Source organism: Chaetura pelagica, unplaced genomic scaffold (assembly GCF_000747805.2).
Source record: "Chaetura pelagica isolate M959 unplaced genomic scaffold, ChaPel_1.0 scaffold317, whole genome shotgun sequence".
NCBI classification, from domain to species: Eukaryota; Metazoa; Chordata; class Aves; order Apodiformes; family Apodidae; genus Chaetura; species Chaetura pelagica.
Genome location: NW_009953864.1, coordinates 1,525,338 through 1,543,445, shown reverse-complemented (window position 1 = coordinate 1,543,445; position 18,108 = coordinate 1,525,338). Strand labels below are relative to the sequence as shown.

At 37.1% G+C, this 18,108-nt stretch overlaps 1 protein-coding gene across 1 annotated transcript in view; it reads right to left on the bottom strand.

The window, feature by feature from the left end:
* SEMA5A (sema domain, seven thrombospondin repeats (type 1 and type 1-like), transmembrane domain (TM) and short cytoplasmic domain, (semaphorin) 5A) overlaps positions 1-18,108 on the bottom strand; it is a 241,042-nt gene that overhangs the window by 80,266 nt on the left and 142,668 nt on the right. The window contains exons 10-11 of the mRNA XM_010001362.1: positions 12,983-13,190; positions 709-826 (exon numbers count right to left, since the gene is read on the bottom strand). Coding sequence (XP_009999664.1) covers positions 709-826; positions 12,983-13,190 — 326 coding nt within the window. The remainder of the gene's footprint in view (positions 1-708; positions 827-12,982; positions 13,191-18,108) is intronic.

Genomic DNA, 18,108 nt, shown 5'->3' with positions numbered 1-18,108 from the left:
ACACAAACTGCAAATGTGGAAAATAAAGCAGTTGGTGTTGAAGACCTGACACATACACTATGTGTATTTTGTGGGCTTTACTTTAGACTCACTCTGGCGATGGATCAAATGCTTAGTGGTAGGTGGAGCACATTTTTGGTTTAATTTCATCTGAAAGTCACATGGCTTGTGAGCTTCAAGACTGCTCTATGATGTGAATTGAAGAATAGCAGATGGGAAAAATCAGAATATTTGCCCCAAATGTGCTCCTGATTTGAGCAAAAATGCTAATGCAAATGAATCCTTTTTTATTAGGCCACTATGTGGGAGCACGGATACAAAGGACAGGACAAGATATTGGTTTACAAATTACTATTCAATGTCGAACACAGAGAACACCTCAGAATCAGTGCAGTGGTTTGTATCTATCAGTGCAGTGGTTTGTGTCTATCAGGCTGCTGCAACACATGTGAGATCACAAGTGAAAGCGGCAAGAATTACAGGTAAAAACCAACTATCCTTTGACAGTATCATAAATTATTTGCTCACATAAGTAGTTTGATAAGAAATAGAAAAAAACCTAAATATCCTGTTAAAATCTGATGGGAAGGCCTGGGGAAAATGACATTAGATAGTTTTCTGAGTTTGAAGAATGTATGTCAGCTCATTTTCATTAAATTCACATGGAATTAAAAGTTATAAGAGATAAATTAATGTATTTGGACTTACTGGACACACAGTAATGCTCTGCTCCCATTGGCTCATGCTCAGACTTTCTTCCAGCGTTGTACATTTCTTCATCACCATGTCCCAGCCACAATAAGGGTCCTGAGATCCAATGCATGCACTGTGTATAAAAAACAATCAGAAAACATGAACATTAATCTTCATCTGTACTGTCCAAAGAGCTCTAAACTATGTGACATCTCTTCGTATTTTACAGGCCTAAAACAGATAGTGAAATTGATCCCTGTTGTGATATGGCACAGATGAACGGACAAAAGAGATGAAAAATGAATTTGAAAGTCTATACAAAGCTAAGAATTTGTCAAGTGCATAGCTGAAACTCTGGCTGCACATATAGTATGTCATTGAGACTGATTACTGTACATAATAACTAGAGAATTACAGCAATTCATAAAAAGTGTATGTTGTCTACTTCAAGTAAAAAAATATTTCAGGAGTTAGTCTTTTCTATCACTTCTGGAATGAACAGTTATCATCTGCGTTGGAAATCAGATGACAATGTCTACACTTCGAAAATTAATTAGAAAACACACTGATTTTTTTTTGCACTGCTATAGAATTCCTGAAAGTAAGTTCAAAGGGGTGCTGGTGGTTGCCATCACACCTCTTACATACCACATGCTGCCCTACATATTCCCTCCCAGTGGTAAATGAGGAGGAAAAAAAGGTTAGAGAGAGGGATGGTAGTCCAGCTTCCTACAGATTCTGAAAGATCCATTGTACAAAACTAGAAGTTATTTTCTCTACTAAATGTCAGCTTTATCTTGCTACTAGTAGATCAAACATTACCAGTCCAGGCAATAGGTCTGCAGCTTCACAGCTAAATATACCTAAGAAAGGAGGTGGAAATCCCATCATTGTGAAGCATAATGTAATTCTTTGAGCACTTGTAAAAATACCTAAAATTATACATAAATATAACAAATTCAAATATTTTGTCTAGATTATAAAAAATCCAAGACTGATCGTTCTTGTTCAACTCAAATCCATGGGCATCATCATCCTCTCTTTAATTGTCTGTTCACATCACATCAACCCAGTGAAGGTCCACAAAGATGATTAAAAGACTGAAGCATCACCCCTATGAGGAGAGGTTGAGAGAGCTGGGTTTGTTCAGCCTAGAGAAGAGAAGGCTGAGAAGGCATCTCACCACTATATAGAAATACCTGAAGGGATGGTGCACAGAAGGGTGAATGCAGGATCTCTGCAGCGGTGCCCAGTGATAGGACCAAAGGCAATGTGCACAAACTGAAAAACAGGAGGTTCTCTCTGAACATCAGGAAACACTTTTATGCTGTGAGAGTTAGTGAGCACTGGCACAGCTTGCCCAGAGAGGTTCTGGGGTGTCCATACTTGGAGATTCTAAAAGCCATCTGGACGTCGTCCTGGGTAACTGGCTCTAGGTGATTCTGCTTGAGCAGGAGGTTTGACCAGATGACTTCCTGAGGCCCCTGCCAACCTCAACCCTTCTGTGATTCTGCCTTCACAAATCCTGTGTCTTATTTATATTTCTATTTATCTCTGGCATTCCTCATGTAGTTCCATGCTAACATCAGTCAAAATGCAGACTTACTAATTCCCTAGCGTGCTTCTTCATATTACAATCACAGAGGATTCTTAGTGCTTATACATTTCAAATAATTTGTTTCTACAATACACTTGGCAACATGGATTGCCAGGACTACATGGGAGGGTAGGTCCCATTGACAAAATGGGCTCAAAATAAGAGACACAACAGCCAAAGCTCCCTAGGTACCCCTATAGGCTGCCAGTTCAAAGATAAAGCTTTTGGTTTAGGGGATTCAGTGTTCAGTGTTTCCAGTGATGGTTCTGGCAGCTGTGAGCACTTTAGCATTTTTGTCACTCAGGCTGCATATGTTTCCATTTGACTATCTAGAAAGTAAGCTGGAAAATCAATGCAAATTATGGAAAAATGTACATGTCTTGGTCTTCCAGTTTTTGCAAAACAAGATGTTTAGTGCTCTTCAGAGTATATCTGATGAAGCACATGTTTTATGAAAAAATAATATAAAACAATGAGATAATGCACAATGGGCAACATTAGCTGTGCTGTCTCTCAAAGTAGAAAGGCTCACTTTTCCAAATTCACTAAAATTTTAAAATGCAGTCATTATGCTTAAGAAACTTTTTATTAATAAATAAAGTATTTTTAAAAGTCAATAACCTTTTACTTAGAATGACACTCCCACTTTCCTGGGAGTTATCTGATCCTTCTTCCACTCTGCTTTTAGACAGTATTTCCTCTTTTGCTTTTGTTTTCACATTACTTTGCACTCAGGCAAATCAAAACATCTTGCACCTTTCATTATAAGTTGCTAAGAAGTTATAAGAAGGGCACTGAAAGCATATTTCAACAATTCTTATAGCCTTCTGGGATCAGAAAAGACCCTATTTTCATGGAACAAATAAAGTTTAAAAAAAAAAAAAAAGGTGTAGAGTCCTTGTACTGCTGGGACAAAGCACTGTTCAATCACCCCGTGGCAGTGAACATGGCTATTTTAGTAAATGACCAGGCTTGGAGAAAACAAGGTGAATCTTTTCTGAAAAATGAGAGGCATTAACAGTCTTCAATAGCTCTTTTTTTTTTTTTTTTTTTTTTTTTTTTTTTTTTTTTTTTTTCTTTACACTACAATATATAATTGAATCCTGGAAACATATGAACAGGAAATTTGGTCTGAGAAGTATTCCTCACATGAAAAACCCTACTTTTGCCTTTTTTTTTTTTTAATAATGTTCTAATTTATTGTCCCAGTCATTATTCTAAGTCTCATTTTGTAAAAAGTTTGTTTTTTGTAATCTATTCAGACAGAAAAATGATACCATGAAAGTGTAGTTCAGCATTATCACCCACTTTCACAGAGTTCACCATGAGAGATATATACATGCAATGAGGCAGGACCTGGCTTAAATAGATGCCCTTTTTTAGGTATTGGCACAACAGCTCTTTTCTGCTCTCCTCCCTGTCTCACATCTTAGAGGGTTTTCTTATTTCTTTCTTTCAGATCTCTGCAAAGGGGATATATTTTCTTTTAAAGAAAAGAAGAAGAGAGGTAATATACAAGTAGATTTTTGTCTGTACTTGCTTAATTATGTCACCTTTTAAAACCACTTTCTTTCCTTTAAGGTATAATCTAATGCGTGATTAACAGCAGTGAATTATTTTGAGCTGCTATGCCTAGATTAAAACATTTAAAAATAATAAAAAAAATTACAGACAGAAAATGAGGATAAAGTTTGTAAGTATGAAAATAACAGAACTTCTATCTGAAATGTGAAATTTAAAGGGGCTATTATTAATTTACAATTGTGTGTCCTTACATTTTTCCATAAATGAAAACTTCATACTGTTTTGACTCTTTTTAAATTAATCTCTCTCCCAAAAGACAGCAGTAAGAGGAACAGCTTCTGTGTACTCATGAAATAACAAAAACCTTATACAAAATGGGTGTAATTCATGTAAGTAAGGCAAGTAGAAAATTAGATACTACTATACATCTTTATCCCCTTCTCCTTCCAAATCTCTGTCTAAATGAAAACCATTGTAGATGCTGCTATTGAAAAATTAGATCCATTTTAGAATTAGCATTTGGTCTTTCAGTTGACAGGACTCTTTCATGTAGTGATACTGGAAGTAGAAGACCTGGATAATGTATTAGTCATCTTGTCACTAGAAGTCTAACTTACCTCTATAATTGAGAGATGCAAATTAATGCTTTGTCTGTTACTCCCAGTAGGCACCAGCCCACATTTCTAAGACTTTGCATGGTTTGTCCCGTTTCTGCTAAAACTGGCAATTTTGTGCAGGAATGAAATTCAGGAAAAAAAGTGAATTGGTTCATTCCAAGACTGTCTTGATGCCACTTACCCTACTGAGTCAACACCCTCTACAAAAACATTCAATAGCTTTTGGCTTCTACTGATTATTTCTAACTTTCCTCAATGTTGTCATTTCACATTTCTTACCAAACATAAATGATAGGTAGTTGAGTGTCTTCCCTTCAAAGCAGTAATTTGGCTGTGATAGTTCAGTGTGCCTACTGACAGTCATGCAACACTTAATCAATGGATTTTGACTGACAAGTAACAAAACTGTAAGTCATTTGATTCCAAGGCAAGCCAGCAATAAGCAGGTCATTTTCTTCAGCTATTTTATAATTATCACCGAGCAGGCTAGCAAAACTGCTCTGCTTCAGTTATATTTGAGATGATTTATTCAGACAGGAAATAAGGCAGAAATTAACGTCATTTAGAGCAAAATATATTAAAACTCATACAGTTTTAATTTGTTATGAGTGCTCCAAAGAACAAAAAAACCTGTAAGATTAAAAGCTATGTCCTGATACTGTTGATTTTGAAGAGATTTTAAAATCTTCTGTCAGAGGAAGAAAATATTCCCACCTCAATATACACTGTAAGTGCATGAATCTGATCCTAGTCTTCTGTACCTATCAGAGGTTTTATTACTAACGGTTTTGTAGATACACACATACATACATACATACTTACATACATATACACATACATACGTGTTTGCAATGAAGAACAAGGATCTAAAGATACACACGAATGATGTAGAAGGTGCATCTAGGTGCAATTCAATCTTGCAACATGTATTTAAAATACTAAATCTACAAGCTCCTCCCTTCAAATACAGAATCAGGAATGCAGGTCTAATTTGTTTAATAAAGTTGTTTAAAACACACATTCTCCAAATATTGACACTTAAAGTGGCAAAACAACTTTCAGAGCACGCTCTGTACAAGAGAATGCAGGATGCAATTCATGGTAAAGAAGTAACATGTGAGGTCCACCATCTATGTCATTAAGCCAAGACAGAGCTCCCAGCCTCCAAGATTAGGAGATAGAAGCCTGGAAATGCTGGGACCACCATGTGCAGGTAGAGTTTTCAAAGCCCTTTTGATGGGCTGAATTTAGAGCCTACAAACCTGTGGTTTGCAAATAGGTTCTGTAAATCTGAGCCACCTAAATGGCAAGACAAGCCAGGAGCATTGGATCTGGAGATTTTCCCACAAGTTTTTGTGTTGCTATATGAGAACAGCAATGACAGTGATGGCCCAGGCTGGACATGTTTGCTTCCATGTGGCATCCCCATGTCTTTAAAAGACCTGTGCATCTTTAACAGATACAAATATAAACAGGGTATATGATTGCCATACCCTTTTAGTCAGCTGCACTCTTAGTTCTTTTGAACTTAAATACTGAAGTTAGCTTTATGTTAGAATATGAATAAATTATAAAGACAGAAGGCCCAGAATCACGATTCACAACCTGACTCCTTGAAAGGAGCAGATGGCCTTGAAAGCCACTCAGTTTGGGGCTTGTAGAACTGGAGCATCTGAATTCCTGTCCTGGAACCCTGCTCACAGTTCACACTGTTGCATCGAGAATATTCTCTCTCTCTCTCGTACATTCAGGCCAACATGGGACCCCAAAATCAGATACTAGTTTTCTGTACAATTTCAAATAAATTATAATGCCCACAAAAAAAGATGTAAGAATATTAAGAGAGCTGCAAATAATTATCAAGGAAAAACAACTACTGTGTAATGCAGAGCTGTAAGCTGAGACACATAGGGTATGACATGTGTTGGCCTGACTGAGTAGCAGTCTGGTATGTGATACAATAAACTATTATAAAATAAAAAAAACTTTCCAGATTTGCTGGGTTTTTATTCCACTCCCCTTTTTTTTTTTAATCTAGTCTCTGTCACTCCTGCTTCCAGAGAATACATTTGCCAAGTAACAAATGACTAGTGAAATGATGTCTTGGAAAGTGTGTTGCTTTTGACATGTCAGGAGATTTTAAAGAAAAACTTACCAGTAACTACACTGAACTTAGAATTCCTCAAACTTCAGGTATTTTTAAAGCAAAGACCTTAATTACATCACAATATATGAAAACCGCATGCTTGTTTAAAATTTTTATTTATTAGATAACTTCTTTGATTTAAAATAATATCCTACTAACAAAATCCGAATTGCAAATACATAGCCAAGTCTGGTTTTCTTAAAACTATGTAAACTATAAGGAAAAGGCATTTTTCTTTCCTAATATGGCTACTTCAATAAATACATTGGGAGGATGCTGTAAAATTATACCTTTTTTTTCCAAATGCTTTCTTGCTTGCGAAAAATGTGTGTTCATAGTAAATCCATGCATGCATAAATCACACACTTTAAAGAGCTGTGACTAAATATTTCAGGTGCAGCAAAGTGTAAATGTATAGTTTGTCTCTGATGCACTTTGTGGGCCAGACAGAAAAATACACTTTCTGCAGAAACCTTGGTCTTCACAGAGGAAGAAAGTGAATCAACTGAGTTATTGCTGAACCTAATCTGCAGAGCTTGAATTGATTCCCTTCCCAGTATGGGACTAATACTCTATTTCTTTTGAGTGAGAAAAACTTTCAACTATGGTTATTTATAGTTCTGCTGAATTTACTAATATTCTCTTAAGTTCACACCAATTGAAGATAATTTTGCAGAGTATGTAATACCTAAAAACAGACTACCCATTTTTTTAATGTCCTTATAATCTAGTCTTGCAGCCAGGATTACCGTTTATCACAGTCTGCAGAATTTTATGGGGATTTTGGTTGTGGAATATTACTCTGGAGTCAATAATTCAGATCAGTCTTCATGTGGTTTAACATTCTAATGCAGCAGTGTGTTTCTCTGAACTGAAGTGGAATGAGGCTTTCATATTTTGAAATATAGAAATCCATCTGGATATCTACAAATTCTGGAATGATTATTTCAAAACAGCAATTTCAAGTTAATGTGTTGGCAAGCTCCTCTGGACACTGTTACCTAGTAATAGCTTAGATGATGTTACTTGTTGTTAACTTGCATAATTTTAGTATATAGAAATAAGTATTCTACTACGTAATGATAGCCAATGTTTTATGACCAGGAAAAAAGGTTTGTACTGAGTGTGAGACTACCTCTGAGGAATCAATGGGTATAACTAAGACAAAATAAAGCAATGCAACAGTGGCTGAAATAATCCTAATGGTCTTGCTGGAGTTCTAGGAATCATGCAGAGCAACCAAATTTGCAATAACTGTTTTTTTTTCTTAGTCAATACAGTACCCTTTTTAGTACTGTGCTGCTACAGCTACCTTTTGCATACGTACAGATTGCTTAGCTGATTGTTAACAAAGAAGCTGAAACAAAAATAATAGACTAAAAGAGAGAAAAGTTCTGGTTATAGTAGAATAACTAGGACAACATTATTTTGCAAAATACTATTGTGACCCAATACTATACAAAGCATATAAAGGAAAAACAATACTCAAAATTTTCCAGAAATGGTTTGGTTTTGTTTTTTACACCAAAGAATTCACTATGTCTACTGCCTTTAGAGGTACTATTTATTTACTTAGACATAACAATATAGTAAAATTAGTTTTCAGGCCTTCTAAGTGTGTGAAACCTATCTTCTGTCAGAAACAGTAATTCCTGACCCTTGCTTGTTAAGATTTTGCAGAACATTGGGCTAATATAACCTTCCATTGCCTCTACTTCCAGAACTGATGCACTGAAAACTCCAGTACAAATTATAACATCGACAAATTTGCCTTGGGGAAATCACTGCCATCCAAGGTTGCTTTTCAAGGCTACAGCTGCCAATAAAAGAAAGCCAACTGCTTCTTTTTTTTTTTTTTTCAGGGGACAGAGTCATTATCCCCGTGCTACAGATCTTATTCTTATTACAGATGCATAGAGCCTTCCAACTAAATAGCAAACACTGCAACTTTTGAGAGTTTAATAGTTATCTTCTAAGAGCACTGGAACAGGCTGCCCAGAGAGGTTGTGGAGTTTCCTTCTCTGGAGACACTCAAAACCTGTCACAATGTTTTCCTGTGTGACCTACTGTTGGTGATCCTGCTCTAGCAGGGGAGCTGGACTAGATGATCTTCAGAGGTCCCTTCCAGTGCTGACCACTCTGTGATTCTCATAACAATAATTTTACCTATCTCACACTATAGTTAATTAGCAGACATGCAAAAGTCAGTTGTGCTTTATGCTTGGCATATCCAGATCTGAAGAAGTACAGAAAGCTGGAGAATTTATAGTTAAAATAGTAGCTCCAGTGAATAATGTTCATGGTCTTCCATAGAATTTTTATAAACATGGGAGTTGCAATACCTGTATGATAAAAATCTGGTCAAATCTTATGGATTTTCCAAAAGGAAAGACTAACTAACATAACTGATCTGCTGCTTTTTCTTGGAGCATGAAAACACCAGGGCTTTTTGGAGAACTGTTTGTAAGAATTCACACATCCCAAACTGTCTTTCCTTCCTAGCTGAATTTTGAAAACAGTAGGATTTTGACAGGATGTTAAAAACTTATCACCAATCGGCAGAAATTTGCCAGAGACTAACCCCCCACCATGTAAACTGCCAATGCAAATAACTAGTAGGGGCAACTCAAAACCAACAAAAACATTATGGCATAATGGAAAGTGCTGAGCAATCCAAACTCCAGATGTGACAACAGGCTCCGCCTGTGGTATGGTCGGTCTGCTGTCACAGTAAAAATGCACCAAACTGCACCTAGAACACCAAACAACAACAACTACAAAATCAAATTTAGCCTCCAAATGTAAAACTGTATTTTCATGGGCCTTTGGTAACAGTTTTTGTGGGAGCAAGCTGTGAAGCTGGTGTGGAACAGGACAGTCCCAAATCAGAGGCAACAACTGTCAGAGGCAACATTATCACAGAGGGACTCAACCACAGGGAAGTGCTGGAGGAACAGTTTTAACAAGGAAGTGTGAATTAGCTAAATATGTACAGCATATCAGAGTGATAATTAAGGAGACATAATAAACTAGAAACAAAAGCAATAGCCATATGCTTTAGAGACTTGTATGTGAAGATAAAACAAGAATAATCAAATAAAAAGAAGAAACACAATCTCAAGCAAATGATCTTGACATTGAGGTATCAGCTTGTGGAACAGTCTGCTCAACAGAGGGACTGAAGTTGTATTGTCTGAAAGCTTTGCAATAAACCTAAACAAAAAGATTAGAAAAGACTAGATGGTGAGGACTCTGCCAATGACACAAAAAGACAGAACAGATGAGATAGTACATTTTCAGCCTTTTGAGTTTTTTAAGGCTGCTATATATACCAAGGATGGTCTACTTCTCAATGCTTATGTGAAGTAGGTATTAAAGACTACACATGCCCTTGATCTGGGGAAGAAACTCTGGTTATTATTGATGGAAGTTCAGAATATAGCCTTGGTACAGTTATATAGCCCTAAGCATGACAAATGTGAAGACATAAAATTAAAATAATAAAAAAAAAGAACCACAATGCCCCAAGGCTTTATCTTAGTTGAGGTTTATCCATTATTCTATTTACATGTTGCTATAGCATAGAACTAAGAGCTGGCAACATATAACAAGATTGTGAGTATTAAAGCACCCAGCAATGATGCAACTAAGTTTCAGATATCTCATTATCTAGTGAAATTTATAACCCCAAGTAAGGTACCTACACTCTCTCCACATGTAGAGAACCAAGTATGCTTGAAATCCAGCATAAGACAGGAAAAACTAGTAAAGTCAAAAGTAAGTGATAGGGAAGAGAAAGATTATGTCTGCATTTTCCAAACAATTTGAATTCCTAATGATAAATGACAATAAGATGCCTTATTTAATCTAGATCACATCTATAAATCCTCTCCATTCTCAAAAACCAGAGCTAGAATTGCTGGTGAACTCTTTAACCAAGAGGAAAGCGTGGACCACAACCCTTTTAGTGCAACGGACATTAAGTATTACAAGGAAAGTCATGGAACTACAGAAAATATGACTGAAAAACCCCAGGAGGAATAATTTTATCTTCTTTTAAGTAAGTCATTCCAGTGGAAGACACGACTTTACATAACTCTGGGCAGAGGAATAAATTATCATTCGAGCAGAATTTAAGTAATTTAGAATTTAACTACTGTTCTACTCAGTAAAGTAGGAACAGTACCACATATTTTATTTTTTTAAAACTTATTTATTTATTTATTTATTAAAAAACAACAAAACTAACTCTTAAAATCTTGGCACTTAGACCTCACTGCTCTAACAAGGAGAGGAATGCCTAGCCTGCAGCCATGCATGGGGTCTGTGATTTGCGACAGCAGCTCCACCCTGCAAGGTCAGAAGCACGTTTAGGCCCTGCTTCACATATCTTGGAATTGTCCTGACAGAAGAGCACAGGTTCCAGGGACCTTGTGAGATCTCTGCACAGACACCAGCTAAGCAAGTGCTGTGGAATTCTCGTCTCTGGATTTTGGAGTTCACACCTCCCTAATAAGACAGGAAGGCTCCAGTCTTGAAATGTCTGAAGTGGAGTGCAGACTTGGTACATGGTACATGCATATTATCGAGCTCTCTGTGTTCATGATTGCCATCATGGGTACACAGTCCCTAAGAAAACACAGGATACCAACCTGATCTCCTTTTCTGAAATGAATGCATCTGCTTATGGAGCCATGCTCAATGTCTTGTACAACCAGAATGGCATAATTGTGTCATACTTAAGAGAGAAGCATAACAATATGTAATTGGATTTTTTTCCTTCTTCAGATATATACACATGCATATATATACCTCTCCCAAAATATGTCCTCCACTCACTGAAAAGGAAACATAACAACAAGGGCTACAGGACTACCACACACCCTGTTTCAATATGCTAAAACAAAGAAAGATGAAACTTGGTTCTACGTTGGTCTCTAAATCAAGGAAAAATTGAGGCAAAGACTTGTCGCTATATATCTTCTCAAAGTAAGTTTTGCAGGACTTCCAATCGGGCTTTGAGTCCCTTCTAATAATTTCTAATTTAGTAGGAAATGCCTAAAATACACTACATAAAACAGGATAAACAAAGAAGGCTGGTTAAGAACTGTAATAGGGTGAATACTCCCCTGGTCTACTCCAGTTTTCCAGGGCATAGCATTTCCTTCAGTCTTGCTCTCAACCCAGTAGCCTTTCACCAGCCTCCTGCATGGCACCAACCTCTACTCAGAGTCCAGTCCCTCAGAGAAGTCCTTCCACTGTCTGTGAGCCACAGCTCTACACCTGTGTCCTGTGGTCACCTCCCTGCTCTGACTGTGTGCATGGTCCCTCTGACAGCCAGAAACATCTCCGCCTGCAAATGGTGTCTGCGTCTCATGGGACGTATAATATCTCTGCCGGCTGAACAAATAACATCTCCATGATCCTGAGTATAGCAGCCAAGAAAAACAACTGGCAGCCTTTCTCTCTCCTTTAATAGCCAGCTTTTCAAAGGAACTTATATTAAACAAGCTGAAAGCAAAACAAGCTAAAAAACAACCAAAGATATCTGTCACAGTTCTCAAAAAGCTTATCACACTGACTCACGTCTGACATAAGACAATTGTACTGACTTACTGGAACCACACTTATATCAAAGGGAAGATACAAGTAGTTAGATGAAATTAACATTGTATATTAGCATGTATTTTGCAATCCAGAAGCACTTTTAGTAAACTATAGAAAAAGTTGTATGCTGAACTTCGATTTCCTTAACTACCATAACACAGGCTAAAGCCAAGTGATAATTCCTAAGTCATTTCCCTTCTTTGATTAAACAACTTCTAGCTGCATAACAATTTCACAACTTTTAGCTTCGTAACAACTTCACCTAGGAGAATACTGACATTTATTGTGCTTTCCTGATCCAGCACCCACTTTAAATAGTCACTTTTCCAACTAGTCTTAACTCTCAGTTTATCCAATTCAGCTTTCTTTCTGAATCTACATAGATATATATTATATATTCAGCCAGTTATCCTGGCTGCAGTGCCTAAGTTACAGCTTAAAAAAAACCCCTTGAACTTGTCCAAATTTCAAGCTTTAAATACATTAAACCAGCAGCTATACTGCTCATTATCAGATACCTGTTTTCTGTAAAAACTTGTTCTTATTGCTTCATTTCACAATTCAGAATCTGCATAATGACACTTAAATATACATATAATTCCTCAAGAGTCTCATCTACTCCTAAAAACTTACAACAGGAAGTCAGAGACATTTCTGATAAACAGCATATCTTGAAAGTCATTCATGAAAGAGGGAATTAATTTGGATTCCTCCTTAAAGTAATTTTTCATTCCCATTTTCCCATACCCCCTGCAAACATTTTTCTCCAATCAAATCAAACTACTTGATTCTTCTTACCTGTATGTTTTGTAAAAGAGACATCTTTTCAGAGGGACCTTAATCACGTGTTCCTGAAGGCCCACAAAAAGGACACTCTGGCTGTGCAGGATCTGAAGGCTTCTGATAGGTTCTCGCTGACTTTTCGGCAGCAGTTCAATTTCCTCAAGCAGGCAGCTGCTTGAAGTCTGGTTCATCGGGGCAAGTACTTTCTTAATAGTGCCATAGTCTGCAAAGGCAAGGGGAAAATGTGTTACTAAAAAATCATAGGAGCAATTCTACCAATTGGTGTCATTCACTGAACAAATCTTTGTCCTATGCCAGATGTTTTCAATAAAGCCTCAGAATGTGGGAGTACTCTGAATGCAGTTTCCTAAATTGCTTATATACAGTGAAAAGAACCTGAAAACAGCCATTAAGGTTTTCCATGCGATATAATACAGTAAAAATAAAATTATTAGTGCTGAGCCGACTTCGCAGTAGTAGTCACTAGAAAACAAGCTTTCAAAGTCTGGCTACTATAAATGCACATGCACAGTAAGAGCTACCAATCTTAAATTGTCAGATTGTGCTACACTTTACTATGATTAAAGCTGTTTAAAAAGCAATAAATTCCATCATTACCCCAGGCTGTTTTAAAATTCTATGTGTTAAAAACTATGGGGTTTAGATATGTATAACTTTCATTAAACAAAGCACAAGTCTTATTTGAGTCTAGGTGAATATAAAAATAAAAAGAGGCTGCATCCCTCTTCTTACTTACCTGGATTTTAATCTCTGAAAAACTGTAACTTACAGCATTTGATCTTCACTTCTACTCTTCTTGTGATTTTTGAGCAAAGACAATTAGGCATCACAAACCAGTGTCAGACGACTGACGAGATTTCGCATTAATTCATGCAGTTTTTAAATAATTTAAAAATACTAAAGAACATTTGTTCTGAACACAAATGACCATATTCTCACACTGATAAATATTTTAGGTAGCTGTCTGACAAAAACTGCCTTATGCAATCTTCTGTGTGCCAGCAATATTAAATGTTAAAGATCCAACACTGCAAACACATACTGAGATTTGCTCCTACTCAAGTCTTTAAAAATTGTAACATCTCTTGTGAGCCAGACAAATGTTTGGGATGCTATTCTGCAGCCCAGTAAATCTAGTTTTTACCATCACTAGCACAAGACCAGAGGCTTGGTGGGCAGCTGGCAGCACAGGTATCTTGATGCCTGGTCTTGGTGAGAACTGGTTTTAGCTGTGGCAGCAATTGGCTTCCCTGTGGCTTCCCTGCATTGGCCTTGCTCTGGGAGTGGCCGGGACATGGGCTGGCACCCCTACATAGTCACTGCGGGATAAACAGCCCCTCTGGGATCACAGGCTGGGGAGGGAAGCATGCAGCTCCCAAACTTTGCCTGGGAAGTGGGGAGGAACAGCAAGTAAACAACGTTAAGTAAATGCAAAAAAATAGCCTCAGGCAGACTCCAAAACTGACGAGTAGGTGGAGAACCCAAGATGCTAATTACTGTTAAAAGTCTCCTCCCCACTCCTGAGGAAGACTGAATAGTCAATCTTAAGATCTGGAGAAGTACTAGAAGGGAGAGCATAACAACAAATAACAGGAAGACTTAGTAGGAAGCTATATGTAAGATTTAAACCATATTAGTAACAAAACTTTAATCATTAGATAATATGGAGTTAACATTATTAGACAGTCAAAACTAGTTAGAGGAACCATAAATGCTTAGCTCAGTGTATTAAGTGGATTCCCCTTTGTCCATAACACAATTTTGAGCTAAACACATCTTATCTGCATGTTAAAGTCTTCTGATTGACCTTTAAATTCTTTATACAATCACTCCATAAACTGTTTACAGTTTCCTCCTTTCCTGGTATAAACAAGTTTGTCAGGATTTACTGTATGTAAGAGTAATTGTTAGAAAAAGCTTTTAATTAAATGACAATTTTGATTTTCATTAAAATATAGTATATATTATATTCTAAAAAATCTAATTTGACTATCACTTTTTTCAGACAACCTAAAGTAGAGTTATATTCAAAAATAAATGGAACTTTTGTTAAGAGTCAGTTTAGTCTCACGATTAAGTGATAACCAGCTCAAATGAAGAAAATAACAAGCAGTGCTTCCACTGGTAATTGCTGGATGCGAAATATCAACTATAATTATATGAAGTTTCAAGGACAAAATACGGTCTGAGAAGCTCCCAGAAAAAAAAAAAACACAACAGTGTCTGTGTTATTTAGACACTGAGTAAAAAAAACCCAAACAAACAACAAAAAACAAAATCAAATTATTTTTTTGGAGCAAAGAAGTTGAAAAAGTGTACTAAGAGGAAGAAAAGAATCAGTGAGATCATTTAACACGTGTGATTTAATTGGTCTTGCTTTATAGATCAGTTTTTAATGCTACATCACTTGTCTAACTGGCAGCCAACAGATTCAATATATTGCATTTGGTTTGCCATAATTTTCCTGCATGAGACAAAAATCAGGTAGGTGTTCAGCACATGTTTCACCTACAGAATAATATTTCTTCCTGCTACTGTGCTGGGTCTGGCACCTACACACTCAGTCACTTCCTGTCACCTCCCTGAAGATAAAAGAGAAGAAAAAAAATGTAACTGGAGGCCTCCTTCCCCCATGCTTACATACACATTTAATTCAGAAGTACAGCTTTGGACAAGATAATACGATCAAACCCAAATTTGTTCATTGTAGACAGCAGATTTGCTATTTTTTATGTCGAGGTCTATGACTTGGAGAATTTGGTTACAGCAGCATGCTACCACAGAACGACATAAACTATTCTTACTTTGAGAACTGCATCACTAGTATCTTCCCCAAGACAGCTTCCATGGCTCTTGGTGTTCCTTCTTAACTTCACATACATTCTTGATTCCTCTTGTTTCCTTTTGATTTGTTTCAGCATTTCCCAAACTGTACCCTTCCCATTTATTGTCTAGCAGGATCAGCACTCATACAGAAATGTCAAAATGACTGGGCTTTAAGTGCAGAAGCAGTGCATGAGATCCCATAGATTACCAGGAAGAAACCCCACTCTTCAGAGCAGCAATGTGGGTCATACACAAGTTCAGTAAAAAGGACTAAGAAATTATCTGGGATTTACCTCTGCCTAAACTCTCCTAACTCTGAGCTCCTATAACCTGTCTTCTCTGCTGCCTGTTCCTCCTGCCTATGACTATGCTTTTGCATGGACCACCTGGGAGCCCAAACTAGGGGGAGGATCTGTTTTTACCCTGCAGCTTTGAGACAGACACAGATTGAATTGGCAGCTATGCTCATCAGACTATGATATATAGCGAGGGTATATAGCTATCAACCTCCTCAAACTAAAGCAGCATGTCATACTGGCTACATTAGGCTTTCTTACAGCAGAAAATCATAACCATTTGCACCAGTACTTTCCAAAGCTAGGTGCTTTTTTCCAGTGTTGAAAATTCTACTACAATGTGTGCAACATTATGCATTCACCCTCCATCAAAGATGGCAGATTTCCTAAATAATTTGTACATATACTCAAAAGTGTTGTCTCCTCAGCTATTTTCATACCACATTGTAAAGAAAAATTAAGAGTGAAGGAGGGAAAGAAATGAGTCTTGAACACAACTCTGGAGCAAGGAGGTTTTCACCTGTCAAATCTTTCAAGTGAATATTTAGTTTACAATCAAACTAACTGTCCATTTCTGCCAAGAAATAGCTAAGAAGAATAGTAAACAAAGACCCTCCCAATGGATGTAACATCATTGCCATGGACACAAGGAAAGTTCCAGTTTCATCACAAATGTCAAGGCTGAGTCCAACAGCTATTTAAGAATTTGAATGAATGTCATCTTCACATCCTGTGTATAAGCAAGACATGCTGGAATAGATCCAGACATCTGACAACCTTGGTTTAAGGATGACCAAGTATTTACAAAAAGTAATAAAAGATAACTACATTGGCCAGGATGAGAAAATAATGTGCTTTATTAACTTGTATGGCAATACTTTTAATGAGACCTGCAAAACCAGCAATTGAACATTAGAAATCTAATCACTGTGAATAAAGACAAAGAGGAAAGAAAAATTATAGTTGAAATATCACTATGTAATGCAGAGAAGACTATGTGAAGAATTGACCGGAAAACCTGAGACGGAGTTGTAGAGAACAAGCTTGGAGCCAACTGAGACTGTATTGAACTAAACAATAATAGGACAAAATCAAAGGATGATCTTTAAACTGAAAAGCAAAGTTCAAGACGTAAATGGCATAAAGCATAGTCAGCAATGGAGAACACTGCAAGAGTGTGGTTGAAATCACTGTAACATCTATAGTGACACCTACAAAGGAAAACAGAAAATGAACATACAAAAAAAGCAGCAGATGCCACAAACTAATAAACCTGTAATTTCTTGAGTTTCCCAACAGAACTAAGAACACTCAAAGAAGCCATAGCAACTTCTTGCTGTGGAGAAGAGTAAGTATTTATATGAGTTGTTATGTTCACAAAATATCACTGCATTCTTCAAGCAGAAAGTTTTTTAGCGAACCATCCAACATGAGGCAGTATTGAAGTAACCTCATTTCAGTTCAGAAAAATGGGAAAAAATCTCTACCCATTCTCTTTTGGAAACACTTTAAGTCTAAACTCTTGCCATATTTGCCAGTGATATACAATCTAATTTAATATTTTTATTGTAGCTTAGTGTGCTACCTTGAAGAAAAGGCTGATTTCAGAAGAGTAAACGAACCAGCACCAGAACACAGAATCCAATAATTGATTTTCAGAGGAGAAGCCCACGGTATCACCTTCAGTAATGTTGCAAAAAATTACACTGACACCTTCTAAACTATCCTATAATCACAGAATCACTTAGGTTGGAAAAGACCTGGGAAAAGATCATCAAGTCCAACATCAACACTACTCTACTATCAAGTCCAGCACTAAGCCATATCCCCTAGGGCCTCAACTAGATGACTTTTAAACACATCCAGGGATGGTGACTCAACCACCTCCCCAGGCAGCATGTTCCAATGTCTGACAACCCCTTCGGTGAAAAAGTTCTTCCTTATGTCTAGTCTAAACCTCCCCTAGCACAGCTTGAGGCCATTCCCTCTTGTTCTATC